This window comes from Bubalus bubalis, chromosome 22, assembly GCF_019923935.1.
Source record: "Bubalus bubalis isolate 160015118507 breed Murrah chromosome 22, NDDB_SH_1, whole genome shotgun sequence".
Taxonomy (NCBI): domain Eukaryota; kingdom Metazoa; phylum Chordata; class Mammalia; order Artiodactyla; family Bovidae; genus Bubalus; species Bubalus bubalis.
In genome coordinates, this window is record NC_059178.1 from 15,286,918 (window position 1) to 15,312,823 (window position 25,906).

The following is a 25,906-nucleotide window of genomic DNA, read 5'->3' on the forward strand; positions in this document are numbered from 1 at the left end:
AATAATAATTTGGAAACCTATGCATGGATAAATGCAGAACCTCAAAACTTATACTATCAAGAAATATAACTGTGTTATCAGTCAGAATTATTATTTGCAAGAAACAGGAATCAGCTTTGGCTGAATTAAATGAAAATAAATTTATTAAAAGATCTGATGGAATATAAAATGGCACAACTCCTGTGGAGAGGAATTTGGCAGTAGCTCTCAAAATTGCATGTGAAGCAGTACGGCCTTTTGTAGGACTGCATCTGCAAGATGTGGTGGCAAATATGTGTAAGGGCTTATGAATAAGGTTGTTCATTATGACCTTATTTGGACCTCATTATGACCTTAGAAGACTGGGAACAACCCACATGTTCACTGGAAGAGACTGATTAAAACTAGGATATGTCCACAAAACGGGAGGAACGCTTTGTGGCTGAAAGGCAAGCGATGACAAATTCTGTCTCAGTAAGGTATAGAAAACCTTACACATGTTCTGTGTAAGAAAATGAGAGGGAAATGGCTATGGCTATAAAAGTATTTGTCTTATATTTATGAAAGGAAGCTGAAGGAAGATAAGTGAAAAACTAGTAAAAATGGTTAAAGGGGGAGGGCAGAAGGAGGAGATGTGATCTCTTTAAATAAAAGTATGTTATTATCTAGTTTTGATATTGGAACCAGGTGAATATTTTACATATTTAAAAGACAAAAAGTTAAAAACAAGCCAATCCCTAAAAACCAAAAACAGATCAAAACAAATGAACTGTATATAAAGTTGATGACATAACCACTCAAAGAATTACTTTACATGACTTTAAAATACAGTATTCTGATAGTTCATTCATAGGGCATAAATTGAAGGATAAAAGAACTGCAAAGAAACCTAAAACTGCGTTAGTAGTCTTAGTGTTTATTAGTAGTGTTGATATTATTTTATAATTATAGATATATTACAGGATAAAGTGGTAGTTATGCTAGTATTATTAGTACTCCAGACTTTAAGGGTAAGTGAAAAAAATACAAATATAAAAATCAAATAAGGTGTGTGTTAATTTTGAATTAAAAATATTATGATCAACTCCCTTGTTCTTTTTAAAAATACGTACTATCTAGATCTTCTACTAAAAAGGCGTAGAAGCAATGAAACCCTGTGGTCAAACTATAGTGTCTACTATGATTTCCTACTTTAGTTCTGTGAAGAAATGAGAGATTCTAGATCCGCAGGGATTGTATGAGTCTGGGATAACTTAATTTTTAGCAAGGAAATTATTGAAAACTAATAAAGTCATGGCTAAAGGACACTGAAGCCAATTTGAAGGGATAATTTGAGAATCAAAAAGAATAATGATTGTAATAGATTGCAACACATCTTATATACAAAATGATTAAAATGATACTCAACCCCACAAAACTCATTGGTCACTATTGGAGGTTGTTAGGGCAGTAACTCCGGAGAACACAATGGCACCCCACTACAGTACTCCTGCCTGGAAAATCCCATGGACGGAGGAGCCTGGTAGGCTGCAGTCCATAGGGTCACTGAGGGTCGGACATGACTGAGCGACTTCACTTTCACTTTTCACTTTCATGCACTGGAGAAGGAAATGGCAACCCACTCCAGTGTTCTTGCCTGGAGAATCCCAGGGATGGTGGAGCCTGGTGGGCTGCCATCTATGGGGTCACACAGAGTCGGACACGACTGAAGTGACTTAGCAGCAGCAGCAGCAGGGCAGTAACTCATTCTGAAAATTGGCAAATGAAACAAGGATTTATCCTGCCTTTCCTATTTTAACTGTATTTTACAGTAACTAAACATTTGATGAGAGTAAGTTCTTTATAGAAGAGTTCTAGCTAGTAAATGCAGAAAGAGTGGCAGAATTAGAAAATCACATTTGCCAAACCCCAGTGAAATAGGCAATAGTGTCAACAGATTTTAAACACAGTAGGTGAAGAATTGATGAGGTTCAGAATGGAGGGATCATGCTGACACCGCTTGAACCAGCTGATCAGTCTTAGCATCACTAGATGAACAGCCAGATCCCTTGTGCTTCGTGATGTGATATAATAGAGTGTCGCCTATGAGATAACCTTGCTTAGTAATTGAATGTGAACTTACAAAATCTCTAGATCCAGTTACTGGTTTGTATGAAATAATAAGAGTAAAGGAACAAATTAAATGATAATCATAAGCAACCAGTCGAATCCAGAAAGTAGGACTTTTTCCAAGATCTAGGTGCTTTAGTAGATAAGATTGACAGAAGACTGCTGCTGTAGAGGATAATAATGAAATACTATATGTGGACCTTTTTGGGTGTCAATTACATATCAGATATAAAAAGACGTTTTTGAGACATTTGGAGAGATTCAAATGTGGACTAGGTATTGAGTGGTTAATAAGAATTATAACTGGGCTTCCCTAGTGGCTCAGTGGTAAAGACTCCACCTGCCAATGCAGGATACACAGGTTCGATCCCTGATCCAGGTAGATCCCACATGCCATGGGGCAACTAAGCCCATGGGCCACAGCTGTTGAGCCTGTGCTCTCGATCCCGGGACAGCAACTAGTGAAGCCCATGCGCCCCAGAGCCTGTGCTTCTCCAGAGAAGCCACCTCAATAAGAACATAGCACAACTGGAGAGAAGCCCTGCTCTCTACAACTACAGAAAGGCCCACACACAGCAATGAAGACCCAGTGCAGCCAAAAATAAATGAATAAAAAATACTATCGTTAACTTTGATGGTATAATGTTAAAGTGTTTTTTTTTTTTAGGTCTTTATCAGTTAAAGATATATACTGAAATATGAAGGGGTGAGATGATGGATATCTGGGGTTTATTTTTCAAAGACTTTAGAAAATGGAGAGAATCATAGATACAATTGGCAAAATGTTCAGTTCGGTTCAGTCGCTCAGTTGTGTCCGACTCTTTGCAACCCCATGAATCGTAGCACGCCAGGCCTCCCTGTCCATCACCGTCTCCCGGAGTTCACGCAAACTCACGTCCATCGAGTCGGTGATGCTATCCAGCCATCTCATCCTCTGTCGTCCCCTTCTCCTCTTGCCCCCAATCCCTCCCAGCATCAGAGTCTTTTCCAATGAGTCAACTCTTTGCATGAGGTAGCCAAAGTACTGTTGCAAGAGGGCATCAGAGAGCTGCTGCTGCTGCTAAGTCGCTTCAGTTGTGTCCAACTCTGTGCAACCCCACAGATGGCAGCCCACCAGGCTCCCCTGTCCCTGGGATTCTCCAGGCAAGAACACTGGAGTGGGTTGCCATTTCCTTCTCCAGTGCATGAAAGTGAAAAGTGAAAGTGAAGTCGCTCAATTGTGTCCGACTCCTAGCAACCCCATGGACTGCAGCCCACCAGGCCCCTCCATCCATGGGATTTTCCAGGCAAGAGTACTGGAGTGGGGTGCCATTGCCTTCTCCACATCAGAGGGCAGACACACTGAGACCATAATCACAGAAAACTAGTCAATCTAATCATACTAGGACCACAGCCTTGTCTAACTCAGTGAAACTAAGCCATGCCCTGTGGGGCCACCCAAGACGGGCGGGTCATGGTGGAGAGGTCTGACAGAATGTGGTCCACTGGAGAAGGGAATGGCAAACCACTTCAGTATTCTTGCCTTGAGAACCCCATGAACAGTATGAAAAGGCAAAATGTTGGTGACTGCTAAAGCTGGGTGATGGATACATCAGGACTCATTATGAGCTAGTCTTTCCATTTTTTAATATCATTTATGTGTCTGCAACAACAAAAAAGACTGTTTGGGTGGCCTGTAGAAGTAACTGCCCAGTGGGGGCTGGGGTAAGTCTCCGGGGTTGTGGCCCAGGAGCAGTATGCAGCACCTCGCGTGCAGAACTGATCGGGCATCCCCGGTGTGCCTCTGCACACTGACCTCTGCGGCTGGCTTGTTGACCCCAGTGGCACTGGAGACTGGAAGTTCCAGCTTGCCCTTCTGCCTCAGAATTTCCAGTGGCATTCTCCCAGTTGCTTTATGTTCTTAGCTTCCATTGAAGAGCCTGGGGTGGGCGCTTTTGATCGGCAGAACCTCTGTCTCAGGCCAGTACCCATAGCTGCAGAGAGGCTGGAAATACAAGTAGGCAGTGTTTTCACCCTCTCAAGAGAGGGTGAGACCTGCTCCTCACCAAGCCTTATGAGCTAGTGGATTCCCCGGTTATGAAAATGATATTCAGAAACTGGGCTGCCAAAAATAATGACACATACATTCTGTAATTAGTATATTTATATTTCTGGGCCAGCTGAAGTACTGCAAAACAGTCTTTTATCCAGACCTTTTACTTTATTTGAAGAAAGATTCTGGTTGTGCAGCAGTGAGCTAGAGTTGGCACATCTAAGCAGAATCCCTGGTCTGGAAGAAATCTTTGTTATTTAGTGTAAGACTGAACTTGCAACATGGAAATATCCAGAGTCAATGGGTTTTTGAAGGGAATGGAAATATCTTGGCTAATATTGAATATCTTAGCTAGTGGTAGATGGAGAAAATAAAAAGTATACAAAAACTTCAGCTTTTCACTATAGCCATTGATTTTATTTTCTCCCTTCAACAAGCTGTAACCAATTACTCAGTGCTCGTGGCTGCTGGTTAGGAGGGAATTGAAAATCTTGACTATCTGCTCTTTCTACTGCTTCTCCTCACATTTTGGTAGAATTGATACTGAGGATGCTTAAAGGCAGGCAATAAGAGAGGCAAATAGGAATCAGCTTATGAATAATGCACAGACCCTTCAATCAGAGTTTTAATAACTGTGATGGTAAATACCCTCCTTTGGTTCTTGTATCTAAAGTCTTGTCATCAGGTACCAAGGCCTTAAAAGATGTTTTCATTATAGAATGATATTTGTGGAACTAAATGTGGATTAGGTGTTGTGTAGAAAGCTGTAGGATCTACAGTGCATTCCATGTTTATCACGACTGTGTGTGCCTCAGCTATGTGGCTCAGAAAGTCTAATTTTCTTTGCCTCTTAGCTTTCCAGTCCCTCATCAGTTGCTATTGATCTGATAGCTCATAGAGAACTGTGGCTGTTCTTGTTGGTTTTAATGAGTAAAGCTTTTTGAAGTTACAAATTGTTACTTGTTTGAGAACATCAGGTTACAAGTTTTAGTTCAGATCCTCTAGTTACTCAATAGCTGTAAGACTGCAAAAGTAATATACAAAACTACTAGGAGACCTTTTTTTTTCTTTTAAGTATAGCTCATACTTCCAAAGTATACTGGGCAGGATAGTCTCTTAAACTTCAGATTATTGCTACAACAAAAATTCGGACTTGGTTGCCTAAAACTGCTTTATTATAAATTGTGACATTACTGTTAATTGCATTTTTCAGTAATTTTTTCTTCACATTTTCAGGAATACAGACAAGCGATCCTAATGCTGTGGTCATAGGATTGGCACCAGAACATTTTCATTATCAAATTCTGAATCAAGCCTTCCGGTGAGTCTTTAGCTATTTATTTTTCATGTGATCATATACTCACTTCTTCTCTTCTTTCTTTTCTTTAAATAATTTTATTCATATATTTATTTATTTTTGGCTGTGCTGGGTCTTCATTGCTGTGTGAGCTTTCTCTAGTTGTGGTGAGCAGGGGCTACCCTCTGGTTCTGCTGAGAGGGCTTCTCATTGTGGTGCTTCTCTCGTGGAGCACATGCTCTGTGGCATGTGGACTTCAGTAGTTGGGGCTCCTGGGCTCTGGTGCACGGGCTTAGTTGCTCTGAGGCATGTGGGATCTTCCCCGTCACAGATCGAACCTGTGTCTCCTGCATTGGAAGACAAATTCTTTACAACTGAGCCACCAGGGAAGACCCCCTTCTTCTCAAGTCTTTGTCATGTAAGGTTATACATGTTTTACTTTCGGCCACCTAGATTGTACATGAGAACAAATATCCTAAAGATCACTTCAAGATCAATGTTAAATAATATTTATTACTGTCTTAGTTTTTTTTTTTTTTTAATTATCAATATGTTAAAACACAGTGATCACTGCGGTTTTTCTGGTTTATAGGATCAATATTCTGGGGCAGAAATTCACAGTCAAATTGCAGCTCTTAAGCTAAGAGTTTTATCTTTTATTGTCACTCCTGTGACTCTTCACTAACTGTGATCTCTGAAGGAAAATAATATTCAGGCTGACTCACCCATAATAGTAAATGTGATTCTACCTCCATTGAGAATCCAGGCTATCAAAAAAAGTTGTCAGGTTTGACCATACTTTCAAAGAAAGTATTTGATGAGTGATAATGGTTGGATGATCTGGGATTTTGGGCAGTAGGGAAGAAGAAAATTAGGTTCTGGTAGTGTCAACATGACTTGATGGACAGTTGGGTCAGGGGTGAAGTAGAACAGTGAGTCAGGGAGGACATCAAGATGTGTAAGTGTGTGTAATGGAGAATGTGCTCTGTGTGGGCTCAGGAGGTGATGCGTTTAGGGTGAGGTCCTTTGAACTGTGGGCCTCTAAGTGGAGGTGTTCCAGCGGCTGTTGGTAGAAATTGGAGAACCATAGCCTACAGGTAAAATGTTATAAATCTTCACTTGTGTGTGTGTTTTACCTGTAGGACCTTCTCACTGCTGTTTCCAAAAGGCAAGCTGCATACTGGTTCTCCTACTTCCTAAAATAAATTGAATCAAAATTTATTTGCAAATCTGCTCTAGAGTGAGACTGATTTAATATTTCCCCTTGGATTTTTCATTTTTATAAACTTTTCATTTTTATCTTGCCTTTTACTTGTTGGATATTAAGCAGTGTGATTTGCCTTTAAATTTATGACAAGTTAAGTAGTCCTACACATTGCATAAATGTGCTTTAACTTAAAAAAGATTTCTTTAACAGCTTAGTAAATTTTTGGAATTTAACATCATTTTCTTACCAGTGCAAAGGTGTTCAAGAATCACTCTAACTTATACTTGATGTAGAATTCACTTCTTGATGTAAATATATGTCCTAGAATCAGAATGTTAAAACTTGTTACAAGGTTCACACATCTGGGCACATTATTTGATCGTGAAGATGGCTGTCCTCATGTAAAATCTGTGTGGCCGGAAATAACACTACTGAATGCACTTTTGTCTGTGACTCTCAGTTTCTGTGATAGTCAAGCCTTCATTTAAATAAAAACAAATTCACTTTTTATAATTGCTCAGCAGACATTATTTCCCAGAGATCCACTACTATGCCAGATAACTTGAGTATTAAAATTTCTTTCCTTCACCTACTTCAGTTTTCTGTTCTAGCTTCTTTGGGGATAGAGGTACAAGGGGATTATCTCACCTGCTCCTTAAGTAAGGTTTGTAACTATACCAAAAGCAGTTTTCATTTGAAATGGAGAATCTGCTATTATTTCTTCCTTCCAAGTTTACCCCCTACTACATTTTATTCAGTTTTTGAACCACAGAATTCAAGGAGAAGGTATTGATTGATTTTAGCTGGTAATTTGGGAAGGACATATTTAATAGGAAGTTGGGAGGTCTCTGTCTTAGATAAATACTAGACTCAGGGTAATAAAAATGTATGTTGACATAATACTGACTTTGTAATTGCTCGGATGCTGTCTTAATTAGTACACTTCCCTAACCATATTGATTTTTTTAAACACTACATTTTAAAGCATTATAGTGCACTTATAAGTCAACTCTAATTTCACAAATGCACTTAACAGCTGGGTAGAAAGTTAACAGAAGGATTTTAGGTCCTGCCCTTCTTTGCATATTGATGTCTCCACAGAGACTGTGCCTTCCAACCAATGACTACAGCTGTTTGGATTGTGAGTGGCAAATATAGACATCTCAAATGAACCACCAATTAGTTAAATTATTATTCAGGTTTATAATGAGAATATACATTGGATTTTAAATCCTGTTGCATTGAATACTAGCTTTAGAGGCATATTACCCATAGGCAAATACATCAGCCTTCCATGTTACACAAATATGTCTAAAATGTCTGAATAAAATTGAGAGCATGAATTTTAAAGGATTGATTTTAGGGAAGGATAGGAACCACCAGTAGGGAATAGAGGTGATTTGGGTTTGGAGTCTTTGAGACATTCAAATCCTAAAAGCCACTGATGTCTTTTTTCCTTTTGCCTAGTACTAAAAGGTATACAGCCGTGAAATTAAAAGATGCTTACTCCTTGGAAGGAAAGTTATAACCAACCTAGATAGCATATTCAAAAGCAGAGATATTACTTTGCCAACAAAGGTCCGTCTAGTCAAGGCTATGGTTTTTCCTGTGGTCATGTATGGATGTGAGAGTTGGACTGTGAAGAAAACTGAGCGCCAAAGAATTGATGCTTTTGAACTGTGGCATTGGCGAAGACTCTTGAGAGTCCCTTGGACTGCAGGGAGATCCAACCTGTCCATTCTAAAGGAGACCAGTCCTGGGTGTTCATTGGAAGGACTGATGCTGAGGCTGAAACTCCAATACTTTGGCCACCTCATGCAAAGAGTTGGCTCATTGGAAAATACCCTGATGCTGGGAGGGATTGGGCACAGGAGGAGAAGGGGACAACAGAGGATAAGATGGCTGGATGGCATTACTGACTCGATGGACGTGAGTCTGGGTGAACTCCGGGAGTTGGTGATGGACAGGGAGGCCTGGCATGCTGTGATTCATGGGGTCTCAAAGAGTCAGACACGACTGAGTGACTGAACTGAACTGAAAAGGTATAAAGTATAATATAATAAATACCCATATGTCTGTCAACCAATTTAAGAAATATAAGATATCAAAATGTTTGCTATCCCGTATGTATCCCTCCTCAATTTTGTTAGCCAAAGCCCAAAAGTAATCCGGATTGTGAATTTTGTGTTTATCATTGCATTTCTTTATACTTGTAACACATACGTAAGTATTTCTGGACAATATATAATATTATCTTGCATGTTTACTTTATATGTTCATCAATTTGCTTTCTTCTCTAGAAACAATGTATGATTCATCAATATGAATACCTGTAGGTCTAGTTCATTCATTTTCTCAGTTGTCTTATACCACCTTGTAGGAAGGTCTTTTTTTATCTTCTGATGTATTAGGGGAAAAAAGCTTGAGCATTTTAGTAATGGACCAATTTTAATTAAATTTGATGTTATCTATTAGGAGAAATGCTACCTGGGTAAGCAGATCACTTAATCTAAATGAACTTAGCTTTAACAAGCCCAAAAATAAGTAATACATCATTGTGGAAATTTTGAAATGCTCAAAAAAGAAATGTGAATAAACAGAATTACCCATGATTCTCCACCTAAGAGATAGACAATTAATATTTTAACATACGACTAGTTTGTTTCCAGGAACATATATATAGCCAAAACTGAGAATGTATATATGCTGTGTGGTTACTTGCCTTTTAAGTTTTTCTATATGCTTAAATAGTCTTCTAAAACATACTTGATTCCCAGAGCATATTCCACTTTAAAAAGTGTCGTGCATTTCTGATTGTTTGTTATTTCCAGGTTTTATGAGTTAATTTTTTAAAAAAACTTCTGAACATGTTTGTTAAGCAATGGTTATGTTTCCATAACATGTTTTCTCAGAAGTATAGTTGTGAGATCCCAGGAATTTGGGGAAAAAACTACATGGAATTGCTTAACCTAAGAAAAGTTCACAGAAAAAAATATTTTCTAAATTAAGAGCAGCTGTTCTCCGGCTTCTCTAGGAGCTTATTAAAATGTTGTTACAACTAAAGATAAGTGACATCACAGCTTTCATATTTAAATGCAGAGATGAAGGCTGCTTAAGAAAAAAAGTTTTATGTTTTGAACACTTTGTTAATGACTTCTTTCCTATAATTGTTACAAGGTATGAGAATCCTTCGGAAGTCTTAGAGGTATGCAGAAACCAGTTTCTCCTGTGTTTTGGGAGGAAATTCTTATCCCCATAAATGGTTTCTGTTGAATGTTGGATTGCTTTCCTTTCCCCTTCTCATTAAGAAAAATAAAAAGTTTTATATTTAATATATTCAATTCCTTAGAAAGGGAAGAAGAGAAGGGGAGGGGAAAAAACTCAACAGAAATCAGTTTCTGCTGCCTTTGTACAACAACTCTTGAATCTTTTCTGAGAGCCCTGGCATAAGGAATTCTAGAATAGTGTGGCAGCAGGGCTTAAATTAGAAATATTTCTTTGGGCTTTTTCCATTTTGAAAGAGCTGACTGCTATGCAGTCTTTTTAATTAAAGTCCAGACTATAAAAATAAAACACTCCGGAGATGAGAAATTGTTGAAGACTTAAGAACTTGAGTTATTTAAAGTGTTCCATTAGTACATGCAGAAGAACAACTTTATATGCCAATTTGAAGATCACGGAATACCGAATTGAGTTTAATGTCAGTTACTACTCATTTTTTAATTAACTGGGAGATTCTTTTATGATCAAGGCAACTCTTGCTACTCGTAAGCAAAAGGTTTAGGTGAGTAAACTACATAAATACAGTATTACTGATCTTTTAAAATTTGATGTATAATCTATACAGTAAATTATACAGATTGTCAGTGTACAACTCAGTAAAAATTGACACATAGATACAGCAGCATAACCCCCACTCTGATCAAGATACAAAACATTTCCAGCACCCTAAAAGGTTCTCTATGCTAGTCAGTACCACACCTTCCTCAGGGAAACCGTTACTCTGACTTCTGTCAATATTGCAAGTTTTCAATCTTCATATGATTGAAATCATACAGTTGTAGCATTTTTTTATTTTGGTCTGCTTTTGAGATTATCCAGGCTGTTGCATGTAGCAGTACTGTGTTTTTGTTTTGTTCGTTCTTTATTTTTCTTGTGGTATTGCAGTCTATTGTATGGCAATTCCACAATTTATTCGATCAATAACGGACATTTGGATTTTTCCATTTTTGGCTCTTAAGAAAGCTTCTATGAACGTTCGTCTACATGTTTTTTGAGGACATACCCATTTATTTCTTTGGGGTCTTTATCTGGGAAATTACTGGATAATAGATAAGTGCCTGCTTAGCTTTAGTCAATATTGCTAAGTAATTTTCCACAGTGATTTTATGGAGTCATACATTCCCACCAGCTATGAACCAGAGTTCCATCAGTCTCTCCTTAGTCTGTATCACTATGGCTATTCTTTCTGGTGTGTATAGTGGTATCTTACTGGGTTTTAATTTGTATTTCCCTAGTGAGTAATGTTGCTGAAGCCTTTTCACATACTTACTGGCCATTGGGTAACTTGTTTTGTGATCTCCCCATTCAAATGTTTTCTCCTTTCTGAAGGTTATAGTTTTCTTAGAGGTTTGTTGGAGTCCTGTGTGTGTTGTGTATACAAGTCTTTGGTTGGATATATGTCCTACAGATATCTTATTTCTGTCGGTGGTTTGCATTCTCTTAACAGTATGAGAACAGGACGTTTTTAATTTTGATGGAGTCTAGTTTGTCGGTATTTTCTTCTGTTGTGCTTAACCCACCTCAGGGTCATGAAGATACTCTCCATATGTTTTCTTCTGCAAGCTTTATTGTTCTACCGTTAGCAGTTAGGTCTAGGGCTTGTTTTGAATGGATTTTTATGAATTCTGTGAAGTAAATTTCACTTTTTTCTTTACAGATATCCCGTTGTTTCTATAACATTTACTGCGTCAGATCCATTCTTTAAAGAGCCTCACAGAATTGCAGTGACGTTTTAGTGCTTTGACATAAATCAAGTGACTATATAAGTGTGGCTCTGTTTCACATTTGTGCAGTTCCACACTGTCTTGAATACTACAGCTTTACAATAAATCTTAATGTCTGGTAGTATACATTCTTTAACTCAGTCCTTTTTAAGATTCTACATCCTTTCCATGTGAATTTTGGAATCAACTTGTCTGTTTCTACCAAAAAGGCTCACTAGGAGTTTGATTGGTCCTTCATTAAATCTATAGATTTGGGTAGAACGTACTGAATAATAATGTGCTGCCAGTATATGAAAATGGAATATATCTCCATTTATTTAGATTTTATTTTTACATTTTTCAGCAGTGTTTTGCAATTTCTAGAGTATAGGTTAGTTATTTTGTTAAGTTAATCTTTCTATTTCCTGTTTGATGTGATTGTAAGTAGTATTTTGTTAATTTTGTTTTTAATTGTTCATTGCTAATATGTAGAAATATGATTGAGATTTTGTATGTTAACCTTGTGTTTATTCATTGACCTTCTTACATTCACTTGCTAATTCTAATAATTTATTTGTAAAATCTTTTGAATTGAATATTCTACATAGATAATTGTGTCAACCACAAATAATGACAATTTTACTTCTCCCCTACCAGTCTTTGTATTTTCATTTGTTTTTCTTTATTATACTCTCTGGGACCCCAACTACAATACCAAACAGAAGTGGTGATAGTGGGTAGCCTACTATAAGTGAGAAAATTGCTGTGTTAATATGACATTGGAGATATTCTGGGGGTTTCAATTAAGTGTTGATGGGATTCTCTCTTGATATATTTAATGATTTGCTATTGTTTTGATTTGAACTTTTAGTAGTTTGTGTTGTCAGATTGATTGGTGTTCGTTTTAATTGTATTGAATGTCAAGGTTTTTGTTGTTATTCCGGTTTTTTTGAGGGGTGTGTGCAGGGTCTTTGATGCTGCATGCTGGCTTCTCTGGTTGTGGCAAGTGGGGGTGTTCTCAGGCTGTGGTGCGCAGGCTTCTCATTGCCGTGGTTTCTCTCGTTGCAGAGCATGGGCTCCAGGGAACGGGCTCTGTAGTTGTGGGGCACAGGCTTAGCTGCCCCACCGCAGGTGGAGTCTTCCCAGACCAGGGATCAAACCCGTGTCCCCCTGCGTTGGCAGGCAGATTTTTAACCACTGGACTACCAGGGAAGTCCATGAAGGTGAAGATTTTGGCATCATCTAGTTGTTGTTCTCAACTCTGGACATTTTTGCTCCCAGGGGTACATTTGCCAATGTCTGGAGACATTGTTGGTTGTCACAACTAGGGGAAAAGAGTACATCTAGTGGGTAGCAGCCCTAGATGCTGCCAAACATCCAACAGGGATAAGACCGCCTCCTCTCACAATAAAGCATTTTTCAGTAAAAAATGTCAGTGTTGAGGTTGCAAGACCTAATCTGATTCAGTTCCTTCATTTGATAAGAAACCGAGACCCACAAATGTGAAGTGATTTGCTGTTACCTATTTTAAGTAGCACAGACACTACCCTTCCCATATTTATGAATAAAAATCATTATCATTACTGTCAGATACTATGAAAAAGTTTGCATATATCATCTTTATTCCCCAAAAAGGTAAGCATTATTCTACATGTTATAGATCAGGATCAGGATACTGAGGCATATAGTGCTTCATCCATTAATGAATTTATTCAGTAAGTGTCTAGTGAAAGGTCCCAGAGTTTGTTTGGGCTTTATTTTAATATAATTTTATTTATTTATTTTTTGGCTGTGCTAGGTCTTCATTGCTTTGCGTGGGCGTTTCTCTCTAGTGGGGCCAGTGGGAGCTACTTTCTAGCTGTGCGGGCTTTTTATGGTGGTGGCTTCTGGTTGCAGCGCACAGACTCGAGAGCGTGTGGGCTTCAGTAGCTGTGGTGTGAGCGCTCAGTAGTTGCGGTTGCTGGACTCTAGAGCCCAGACTCAGTAGTTGTGGCCTATGGGCTTAGTTGCTCTGCGGCATGTGGGATCCTCCCAGCCCAGGGATCGAACTCACGTCTCCTGCATTGGCAGGCGGATTCTTTACCACTGAGCCCCCAGGGAAGTGCCCCATGGCTTGTTTTTTATTTTGCTTTGGATTTTTTTTTTTTTTTTTTGAAGTAAGAAATACAGTGATGAGCAAAACTGATGGGCATAGTGGAGACTATATGGTAGCGAGGAAGACAAACCACACACAGCTGAGTAAGAATTATAAACAATGGAAAGTTGATAGAAAGGAAAAAAGATGAGATGGAGCTGAACTGTGAGGAGGAAGTCCACTTAGTAGGGAGATTGGCGATGGCGGCTTCTGTGTGCTGACTTCAAGCTGAGATCTGACAGGTGAGCAGAAGAAAGCTGTGTGCAAAGTATGGGGCAGTACTTCAGGAGGAGGGAACACTGTGTGTGGGGCTGAAGCAGGAAGGAGTCTGACCTTCTTGGTGTGTAGTCAACAATAGGGAAGGTGTCTTGAGATGGAGATGTAAACGGTGGCCAGATGAGGCCAGGCCTCACCGGCTGCAGAGAGGACTTTGGCTTTTATACCTTTTGCAGTAAGAGGTTATTGAAAGGTTTTTAAGCTGAGCAGGGACATACATGATCTCGCCTGTACTTTTAAAACTCCTGCTATTGCCTGTACGATGGGTTGGTATAATAGGGCAACAGCAGAAAGCAGGAAGATGAGTTGACTATTGCAGAGGTTCAGCAGAGAAGGTAAGACTGGAGGCGTTTTTATTTTTCTTTTGGACTCGGAAGTTATTGGATGTGCTTATAAAGGGATATGGAAGGGTGAGGGAAAGTAAGAAATCAGGGATGACTGCTAGGTTTCTGGCTTGAGCAATGGGGTGAATTTGCTAAGTTGAGAAAGACTGGGGGAGAGTCGTTTGGGGGAATGGGAAGGAAAGGAATCAGTAGTTTAATGTTGGGCAAATGGGAAGCTTCTGGCAGTTGCTTAAGCTGCCATGTAATTTCATTTCCACATGCTCCATCTTCAGCAGAAATGGTAAAAAGTTGATCTGGGGTTTGTTGTTTTTTTTTTTCCTAGAAAAGTGGTTTTTTGGAGTTCTGGGTTCCTGCTCTCCTTGGTCTCAGCCGGCATTGCCGGATGATCTTGTAAAACGGGGTGTGCTGGACTTGGTGTTCTTTACCATCCCTTTCAATAATGTGCTCCCCTGGCTAGGTCTTTTTTATAGTTTTTTTCCCTTTGCCTACATGGAATTTATAGCCAAGGATTTCTGCATGAGGCCTTCTTGATGCCTTTTTTTCTTGTTTCTTGTACCTCAATGGACTTAAAGTCAAATAGAGATAGAAAATTCTCAGATTTCTTGCTGACACGTTACTTCTGATAACAAAGAAATCAATTGCCCTGCCTAGGAAATGTACAAACACCTCTAAGTAGTATGGTGTCTATTTTCTCATATTTTTGGAAGTGTTAACTATTAAAAAAAACCTTTTAATCTGTGTCCTAGAAAATAATTTACCTTTCAGTCTATCCTGAACATGCCTTGGCTCTAAATCTTCTGCTATACAGAAAAGAATGATAGAAGCAGAAGCCACTTCGCTGAGAGATGCCTGTTCTCCAGGCCCATGTGGAACCAGTTCCCATTTAGAGAAATGCAGAGGAACCCACAGTTTCAGCCCTTCCAGGGAAGGCACTAAAGCACTGCCTGGGAATTAAGTACACACATCAATCAAGCTGATAAGTCTTATACCCAGTTAATATATAATAAAATATTAACAAAGCTAAATCAAATGAGTTTTTAGTTTAGCTGTGTAAGTGAAAAGCAATTTTGAGGTCTGTTGCATAAAGAATTCCAGTTCCGTGGTAGAGTAGCAAATAAATGGGATTGGGGGCAGGATGACAAGAGGGGAGATAGATAAATCACTCATTATTCTCTCCTTGCGATCAGCTGTGGTTCTTTAGGGCCAGCATAGTGGCCTTATCAGGTTTCCTAACTGTTGGATTTTAAGATCTGCTTAAGAAATAAATTTGTATTAATATTAGAGAATAAATTTGAAGGATCCATCCTGTGCTGTGAGCAATTCGTAGTAACTAACAATAAGGCCCTGTAATAGGCCAGTATTGGTTTTTACTTAATAAAATATTTAATCATAAATGTCTGAATCCTGCATCTCCCACAGGAAGGCATTTTCATGCCCACTGACAAGAATAATTTAGCAGTTTCATAGTTCAGCGCTTAATTACTCATAATTGTGAAGGGTAAGATGTGATGAATTCTGCCTCAATGGACATACTAAATATTTTAACTAAGTAGATGACTTAAAAGTAAATTAAGCTAGTGAGATCATTTATTCCATTGGTTAAAAGCAGCTTGAGAAGACTATCATGTCCCGTATATGATACGATGATAATAGCTGTGTGACTCTTTGCTGTGTGCCTGTATGTAGGCTGCAGTGTTGGGATGGATGGCAGATTATTTTTGGATGGGGTTGGTGGGGTTTGAGGGATTTCTTTTGTTATGTTTTGCCTGAGTCACTAATGAGGATCCTTAACTATATGCAGTTTGGTTCTCTAACGAGAAAGCCCTTCGTGCCCTTTCGGTTGGTCCTACATCAGGAAAAAGGAAGGGGCTTGACATTTCCCCTTAAGCCTTACTGCTTTGTCCTTCAGTGAAAACGGCCTGATTTTCAAAGTAACAGCAGAAGCAGTCAAAGGGTAAAATGAAGAGGGGATGATACAAGCAGAAAATATTTGTAAAACGCTCTCTGAAATTTCTGAATTAGAATCTTACATTTTGGAGCAGAGAAAAGAGGCAGCCGGGTGTTTTAGGAGTTGGCCAAACGTGTACTGCACAGCAGTTGAGTCACTGTAAAAGGCTCAGGAGCCTCCTACTTACCATTAGGGAGGTTGAAACAACTTGTCTCATTAAGTTAAGCTTCTTCCCTCGAGTGCCTTATTTAGCTTTACTTCTCTTAATTCTCTTTCCCTGATGATTTGGGTAAAGCGTCTGAAACCACTAAAGGTAAAAGGTTGAAGCAATCCCAAATTTAATAATCTATCACCTTTCTTCAGTGTATCTGAGTGCAATTCCCAGCAGTTCCTAGCAAATTCATTAGAAGACAGCAAGTCATTAAAAGTTAATACGAAACTATTTGTCTCTGTGAGTGAATAAAACTACTTTGTAAGTCTGACATTCTTTTCCACTCATAAAAAAGCATTGCTTTTAGCCAATTTCCATTGTCTCTGACTCTCTAGGTTACTCCTGGATGGAGCGCCTCTGATAGCAATCCACAAAGCCAGGTATTACAAGAGGAAGGATGGCTTAGCCCTGGGGCCTGGACCATTTGTGACTGCTTTAGAGTATGCCACCGATACCAAAGCCACGGTCGTGGGGAAACCAGAGAAAACGTTCTTTTTGGAGGCATTGCGGGGCACTGGCTGTGAACCTGAGGAGACCGTTATGATTGGAGATGTAAGTAGAAGAGACCAGGAAATGTCCTGGGCTCACCTATCCTGCTGGGAGGAGCCAGCTTCAAAGCAGTGCTTTGAAACACAAGTGGACCCATTATTGGTGATTGTCAGATGGTAATAAGAGGCCACCCACAAAGCAGGCTTTCCAGTAGTTGTTCACTGGTATTCTAAATAACTGAACTGTTGATTATTTCTGACAGTCTTCATAGTGTGATGAGATATATACAATTCAAAAGATCATCAGATACAAGACAATTAAATGCTTTATATGTCTTTTTGAAGATAACTGAGATTTGTTTTTTACTATTCCTTAATGCAGAGACCACCTGTACCTAAAGAATTCTCTCACTACTGATTTTTTTTTTTTTTTTTTTGCTAGTATATGCTTTATGGAAGAACTTCCCAATTTGCCACAGACAGCTAAAGATATCGATTGCCTCAGGCCTTTGAGTGGCAGGGCTGGCTCTGGTGACCAGATGCCCTAGCCAGTGACCTTTGGCTGTGAGCACATTGTCAGTTTACCCTGGTTAGAAAGGCAGTACCAAAGCATGTTCAAACTGCTGCACAACTGCACTCATCTCACACACTAGCAAAGTAATGCTCAAAATTCTCCAAGCCAGGCTTCAGCAGTACGTGAACCGTGAATGTCCAGATGTCAAGCTGGATTTAGAAAAGGCAGAGGAACCAGAGATCAAATTGCCAACATCCATTGGATCATCCAAAAAGCAAGAGAGTTCCAGAAAAACATCTACTTCTGCTTTATTGACTACGCCAAAGGCTTTGACTGTGTGAATCACAACAAACTGTGGAAAATTCTGAAAGAGATGGGAATACCAGAGCACCTGACCTGCGTCCTGAGAAATCTGTATGCAGGTCAAGAAGCAACAGTTAGAACCGGACGTGGAACAACACACTGGTTCCAAATGGGGAAAGGAGTACGTCAAGGCTGAATATTGTCACCCTGCTTATTTAACTTCCATGCAGAGTACATCATGCAAAATGCCAGGCTGGATGAAGCAGAAGCTAGAATCAAGATTGCTGGGAGAAATATCAATAACCTCAGATATGCAGATGACACCACCCTTGTGGCAGAAAGTGAAGAACTAAAGAGCTTCTTGATGAAAGTAAAAGAGGAGAGTGAAAAAGTTGGTTTAAAGCTCAACATTCAGAAAACTAAGATCATGGCATCCGGTCCCATCACTTTGTGGCAAATAGATGGGTAAACAGTGGAAACAGTGTCAGACTTTATTTTCTTGTGCTCCAAAATCACTGCAGATGGTAACTGCAGCCATGAAATTAAAAGATGCTTGCTCCTTGGAAGAAAAGCTATGACAAACCTAGACAGCATATTAAAAAGCTGACATAATAAAAGAGACATTACTTTGCCAACAAAGATCCATCTAGTCAAAGCTATGATTTTTCCAGGAGTCACGTATGGATGTCAAAGTTGGACTATAAAGAAAGCTGAGCACCAAACAATTGATGCTTTTGAACTGTGGTATTGGAGAAGCCTCTTGAGAGTCCTTTGGACTGCAAGGAGATCCAACCAGTCCATCCTAAAGGAGATCAGTCCTGAATATTCATTGGAATGACTGATGCTGAAGCTCCAATACTCTGGCCACCTGATGAGAAGAACTGACTCATTTGAAAAGACCCTGATGCTGGGAAAGATTGAAGGCGGGAGGAGAAGGGGATGACAGAGGATGCGATGGTTGGATGGCATCACCGACTCAATGGACATGCGTTTGAGTAAGCTCTGGGAGTTGGTGATGGACAGGGAAGCCTGGCGTGCTGCAATCCATGGGGTCACAAAGAGTCGGAGACGACTGAGTGACTGAACTTACTGGGAAAACATTATTTTGTATCTGTGCTGTGAGAGGAAAAGTACTGGAAAGCACACTATCTTGTGGTCAGTAGTAGGTGGCAAGGATTATATTTAAATTTTAAATAATAATGCCTTAGGCTGGAAGGGACCATCAAGATTGTCTGGTCCGAACCTCCTCACTTTATCAGCTGAGAAACCTTAGCCCAGAGAGGTAGGCCTCATGCCAGATGTCCCAGAGCTGATGAGTGGCATGGCTGGAAGTAGAACTCGAGGCCGGACTCCCTCCAGAAGAAACTGTAGATCCCCTGCTGTCTTGAACTGTGCGGGTGCTCATGGATCACAATCTTCCTACTTCTAGGTTCCTGAACCAAAACCCACTAGGCTGTCACTGGACTCAGGACTGCTTTGAAAAACTGTCTTTTCAGTAGCAACTTTTCCCTCTGGCAGGCCTTTAGCTGACTTTTCTAGGCAAATGTGTGTTCAAGAAAGTGGTTACCCTAGCCTGGAGATTCCGGAATTCTTTGTCCCTGGAGACACTGCTATTGGGACAGCATGGAAGGCGGGAAGGGCACGTGATAGCAGAGTCCAGCCGCCTGGAGGGGTGTTGCCTGAGAGAGGGGTGGCTTTTCCCTCCCTTTCCATGTCTACTTTTTCCCACCTCCTTCAGCCTTTCCCTCTCCCCCATCTTGCCTGCTTCAACAAGGCAGGTTTAGATGCAACAGAAAAGGTTTTAAGTTAGACTTTGAGTGAAGATTTTGAGAGAAATTCTGAGACTCATTTCCAAGGGGGGTTGTTAAATTGCATGAATGATTTTAAGGGAAAAGTTTTTCTTTGGGCATGATCTGAATAAATTCTTACAGACATGAGATGGCAGGATTAATTTTATTGATGTTTCTTCCATTTCTTGGATTTTTATTGCCTTGCATTTATCACAGTTAGCTGAGTATATTCACCCCTATCTTGAGTAAGAATTGAAAAACAAGAGCTTCCCTTTTAAACTGATCTGTTATTCCTAAGTGTGAAGACAGTCTCAAAATCTGTTTAAGTATACGGTCTGACTTGATTCCTCCTGTTACTGACAGTTGGATGAAAAGTAAGGATAATGTCTTACGTAGGCAGCATGAGAGCTGTCTTCTGAACCTAGTTCACTCACTGCCCTGCAGTTGGATCATTTGCTTTAAGAGCTGCCAAATGATAAAATACCTTTTTTCCATGATCTGTTTTAAAAGGAGATAGATGGGACCTTCCCTGGTGGTCCAGTGGTTGAGACTCTGTGCTCCCAAAGCAGGAGACCGAGGTTTGATCCCTTGTCGGTGAACTAAATCCCACATGCTGCAACTAAGATCTGGTGCAAACGAATAAATAAAAATATAAAATATTTTTAAAAAAGAAATAGATGTACATGTGCAAAACATGCAGCACTGTAACTGCACTTTCTATGTTTGGTAACTGGGGTTGCTACTCATTTTTTACCTCTACCTCCGTGATGGTTCCCTTTCCAATTGGTATGCTCCCTTAGACTATCACACATGGGTTTATCCTTTTTTATACCTCCCTCACTCTCGTTTTAAGAAAAAACATGGGATTGCAGTTGGCCATTCCAGCCTAATAAATCGCTGGTAGGTTGGTTTGTTGGTGAGCTCACTGAAGACACTGGACTAAACGCTTCGTCACACTTTTCTAGGACTGCAGAGATGATGTTGGTGGGGCTCAGAATGCCGGCATGCGGGGCATCTTAGTCAAGACAGGTACGTATCTTCTGTACAAGCTTTCTCTGAAACAGAATGGTATAATACACCATTCTTAAAGAACAGTCTTTGATAAAATGGCAAAGCCCACTGGGTACTTTAGTTCTTTTTCCACCACAAAGCAAAAATAAAGTGGGCTTAGGATTGCAGGGAAAAGAGACGATGTGAGAGGGCCCGAACTGTGCAAAGCTAGGAAGTTCAGATCCGAGTTCAGAGGTGTTTTCACACTTCCTCAGAGATAGTCATACACAAGACAGTCAGCATTTATATGATTTTCTGGATATACAAATCACTGGTTGACCAAAAAACCATTGATCGTGGGGTTCTGTAAAAATATCCTTTACTTTTGAACCAGGTATAAAATGATGACTTTGACCTCTTTGGGGACTGACTAGCTAAGTGATACTTTGTGTTAATGTTGTTTTAAAAACACATAAAAAAACCTTTTTCTTGTCTTTTCATGTACTGTTTTAGTAACAATTTCCTATACCAAAATTAAGTAAACTGGGTGTGGTCCCTCAAATAAATTTAAGGAAAGGGAAAGAACTTGATGGGGAAGCCTCAGCAAATACGGTATCATGGGGATAGCGGACCAGTTAGGTGTCTTGGGTCTCGGTCTCAGCTCTACACTGACTCGGAGATTTTGTCAAAGCCCTTCACCTCTTTGGACTGTTTATAGATGATGGGGCTGGACTGGTCCCTTGTAGCTCTGTGCCATTTTCCAGTGTGGAGTGTGATGAATAAAATCCTCTCAAGGTAAGGAGAGACAAGGCATGAGAGCTGTGTGTGGGCGTGTGCTGTTGTGCTGAGAACTTGATCAGCCTTTCCAGGTAAAATGAAAAGGTCTCCCCCACACCTGCCGCCAGAGGATACCTGCTGAGCTTGGAACTAATAGCACGTGTTTGAGGATGACAGCCAGGGTTCGGTCCAAGAATTGGCATCAGACTCTTATCAATTAAATAGCAGATAAGGGGTTCTGTGGGCTTCCCTGGTGGCCCAGCAGTTAAGAATCTGCCTGCCTATGCAAGAGATGCGGAAATCCCTGGAGAAGGAAATGGCAACCCACTCTAGTATTCTCGCCTAGAAAATCCCGTGGACAGAGGAGCCTGGCGGGGTACAGTCCATGGGAGCGTCAGACATGATGTAGTGACTGAACAGTAACAGCAGAAGGCTCCGTAAATGGCTCTGTGAGTTCATATGCCTGGCTTCGTACAGGTTGTCCAGAAAAGCGAGAATTTAAACAGAGGCATAGAAGACCTGCCACCAGGAAATTTTTAGAAAAACGTATATTTACTCATAACTGTGGTGTTTGTTCAAGAAAATGTGGTTGCATGAAAGCTATTTTGAATTTAAAAACAGAAACAAGAAAACACGAGATGCTGCTATAATTGAATAAGAAGTACTTGTCAGGCCCTGGCCTCCCAGGTGGCACTAGTGGTAAAGAATCTGCTTGCTGATCCAGGAGACGCGAGAGACTCAGGTTTGATCCCTGGGTCAGGAAGATCCCCTGGAGTAAGTAATGGCAACACACTCCAGTATTCTTGCCTGAAGAATCCCATGGACAGAGGAGCCTGGCGGGCTGCAGTCCACGGGGTTGCAAAGAGTCAGACATGACTGAGCAACTGAACACACACGGTGTGGACCAAGAGGGACAGTCTCCTCGTGCAGGAGGTCCCGGGTGACCAGCGGAACCTTGCGGACGGTGACTCTAGTCGCCTTAGAACTAACAATGTTTTTGCACATTTCTCATTCAAAATGATCACCATTTTCCCTGGAACACCACTCTGCTTTGATGGACACGAAAAAGAGGACAATGGGACCTATCAGGGAGTCAAGAAAAACAGGCACACTCATCATCTTGCCTTGTGTCTGAATTTTCAGATTCCTGACATTCACCATTTTATGATCCGGTCATTGAGGAAATCCACAGATAACTACTTCTATTCTTGCGTTCCCATGACCATTTCCTTTCTTAGCGCACATAATTAAGGCTTTATACCAAGTATGAAAACTGCTCCTGTGCCAGTGTCTTGTGGGCCCAGCTCCCCCTCGCTGGTCTCCATGGTTCTGCCTTCTTTTCTGACTGGCCATTGGCTGTGGTCAGCCCATCGCACAGGCAACTGGTCAATCTTAGAGAAGCCAGCAGCTCTACACAGTCACATCTAAAATGTCTAACTTAGTTATGTAGCTAAGTTCAGCTCATGAAAACAGACCCATTTGTACTGTTCATCTTTGGTCAGAAAAAAAAATCCCAAGTAAGACCACTGTTCTGAAAGCGTACAGAGCTGCCGATTCCACTGATGGTTTTGAACTGAATGCAGTGGACAAGTGCTCGGTTTCTCAGTGTTGAAAATCACCATGGAAATTTTAACATACTCAGTGATTGTCTTGAGCAATTTGTTTCTCAGTAACACATGTTACTCAATATACATTTGTAAAGACTTTTGACTAGCCCTGCTGCTGCTGCTGCTGCTAAGTCACTTCATGTCCGACTCTATGCGACCCCATAGACGGCAGCCCACCAGGCTCCCCTGTCCCTGGGATTCTCCAGGCAAGAACACTGGAGTGGGGTGCCATTGCCTTCTCCAATGCATGAAAGTGAAAGGTGAAAGTGAAGTCACTCAGTCATGTCTCACTCTTGGTGACCCCATGGACTGCAGCCCACCAGGCTCCTCTGTCCATGGGATTTTCCAGGCAAGAGTACTGGAGTGGGGTGCCATTGCCTTCTCCATGACTAGCCCTGACCAGAATCTAATTCTGTTTAGCATGTAAAACAATGACCTAGGAAAGATGGGATCACCCTTTGTCCAATGTTGTCAACATGGCTTCCTGCATTCTGTCTCCGTTTACATTTATTCATCCAGGAGAGTACAGACTGCTGTGCTGCGTCAGGCCTGAGTGGCGGTGGCCTGCTCCCTTCACTCCGCCAGCATTGTTGAGTGCCTGCCACATGCCTCACACAGTGCAGGTTGCTAGAACTTGCACACATACGTAAGCCACTGTGTCAGTTTGTAGAAACCCCAGGGCCAGACTAAGCAGAAGCATGCTGCAAGCCCTTCTCTCCATGGCTAAGAACCCTGACTTTCACACCGGTCCTTAGACAACTAGATCCAAGAAGTGGGTGGTATAGTAAAAAGTAGTCATTAACTTACTTGTGAGACCAAGCAGAAACCTTGCAAAGGTTTATACTCAATGGGATTTAAGCTTAAGAAGAAATAAGCAGTAGAGTTTGCTGTGTGGACCATACTGTGGACAGGTGCCTTGAGGATGCTGAGGGGTTACCTTTGTGCATTTGATGCTGGCTCCTTTCCCGAAGGAATTCACGAGTCAGCAAGACAGGACAGGAGCAATGTCACCGCCACAGCGCCAAGCTGTGGGCTGGGGATTTTCAGGCTTCGTGTTTGCTGGACAAAACCTTGTAGGTAGTTATAGAAAACAAAAGGGATTGTATTGTAGAAAATGGTGAGCCTATTGTTTGGAAACCCAGATTAAGACAGAGCATACGGGAAACTGCACAAGAATAAAGAGAGCTCACAGAAAGGGGGATGAGAGAGCTTGCAGAAAGGGCAAGTGCAGAGGCCGCACTGAGGCTGCAGGGCAGTCGGCCTCATCCCCAAGGCCTTGACTGAAGCAGTGTTCCTCCCCGCTTCCCTCCATCCCTTCTTTCCTTCCTTCTTTCTTTCATTTAACCAGTGCTACAGAATGCCCACCATGTGAGGAGTGCTGAGCTGGGTGAGTGAGGGCCTGGTAGGCAACAACAGACATTTGGGGTTCTTTCTGAGGGTGTCTAAATGGGGGTCATGCATGGCCTGATGACCATTTGTCAGATCAGCTCTGTGTCCCTGTGTGACCAGTTCCTCTGCTGTACTGGGCTGTTCATTTGTGGGTCTTGAATTCCTCAGTGCCCTGCTGGGCAGCCTGTCCGGCCAGCCTGCACGTGAGCACCGTGACCATCCATCTCTCCCTGCCCCCGGTGCGCTCATTTGCCTGTTCACAGGGTTCCTGTTGGGCAGCGGCTCATGCAGTTTCCAGTCACCCGTGAGCTGACAAGGCCTCTGTCCTGTGCGGTCTGGGCTCTCATGTAAAAGCACTGATTTAATCACCGTCCATATCTTTAGGGCTGGTGGGGGAGGAAAGTTTCACCAGTGAGATTTGAGGGCACCCTTAACTGTCAGGTGGACCCAGTGCCTGGGATCCGGCATCCGTTGCTGAGAGACCAGAGGGCCTGGGAAATGCTGAACACATCTGGCTTTGGATTGCCTCGTGGCATCCTGAAGCCTGGATGAAAGGTGCTTTGGGGGTTGTGGAGTCCCCGGTTCTCTCGGCACTGTCAGGGTGGCCTGTGTGCTCACAGGCCGCGATTACTCTGGCGTCCTGGCAGTAGCGTTTGTTCACGGGCTTTACTTTCATTTCAGGGAAATATCGAGCAGCAGACGAAGACAAAATTAACCCAGCTCCTTACTTAACCTGTGAGAGCTTCCCGCATGCCGTGGACCACATTCTGCAGCATCTGCTGTGAACCATTACGTGAATCTGAAGCAACTTAAAACGCAGCTTTTCATCGACTGGAATGAATCCCTCAACACACTCAGCGCCGGCCTAGACAGACACAGACCACTCAGCCCTGCTCACCGTTTAACCCTCTTTTATTGTGCAGTAATTAGAAAGAAAGGTATTGAATTGCAGCCAGCCACTCAGCCGGGCTAATCCCTTTTATTTTGTAAAAGAAGATGAGATCCAAAAAAGGGGGAAACTGAGATTGCATGTTCCTTTTAAAATATTCATCAGGTTAGCGGGGCCGGAGGAGAGTCTGCTGCAGGGAGCCTCGTTCTCTGCCCTCTAAATGGTAAATTGGTGGGCTTCAGGCTGACTAAAGTTGAATGGTGTCTTTTTAAGTTATAAAGTACTGTACTGCAGGGTGCATTAGGCTGTAGTTTTAATGCTGAGTTCAGCTGTGAAATCTGTCAGAAGTCCTGAGTGGAGTACAGAATAGAAGCAACAAAATAAATTGTCCTTTAGCCCAAGTGATGGAGTGGATTTGCTTTCACGGATGTTGAAAACTAGATTAGCTACTGTATTACTCCCAGCCTGGGTGACTTCTTTTTCTCTTCATTAACCAGAGATAACTAATTTAAATTTAGAACCTGATTTTAATTTAAAATAATATTTCCATTAATAACCTATTCATTGCAGATACCTATTATACTGTGTAACAGTTGTTTTGGAAATTTTATGTAAAATTAAAACTATCAGTATTTCA

The 25,906-nt window shown here is 41.2% G+C and overlaps 1 protein-coding gene across 7 annotated transcripts in view; it reads left to right on the forward strand.

Moving 5' to 3' along the window:
- HDHD2 (haloacid dehalogenase like hydrolase domain containing 2) overlaps window positions 1-25,906 on the forward strand; it is a 46,636-nt gene extending 20,730 nt beyond the window's left edge. For 4 of the 7 annotated variants that reach the window (XM_006075264.4, XM_006075265.4, XM_006075266.4 and 1 more), the window contains 5 exons: window positions 5,357-5,441; window positions 16,858-17,074; window positions 20,583-20,646; window positions 24,340-24,378; window positions 25,062-25,906. In XM_006075264.4, coding sequence (XP_006075326.1) covers window positions 5,357-5,441; window positions 16,858-17,074; window positions 20,583-20,646; window positions 24,340-24,378; window positions 25,062-25,165 — 509 coding nt within the window. In that variant the 3' untranslated portion in view covers window positions 25,166-25,906. Of the gene's footprint in view, window positions 1-5,356; window positions 5,442-16,857; window positions 17,075-20,582; window positions 20,647-21,325; window positions 23,195-24,339; window positions 24,379-25,061 lie in introns of those variants that run through there. The other 3 variants (XR_006547800.2, XM_025273628.3, XM_006075267.4) reach the window with 3 other exon arrangements.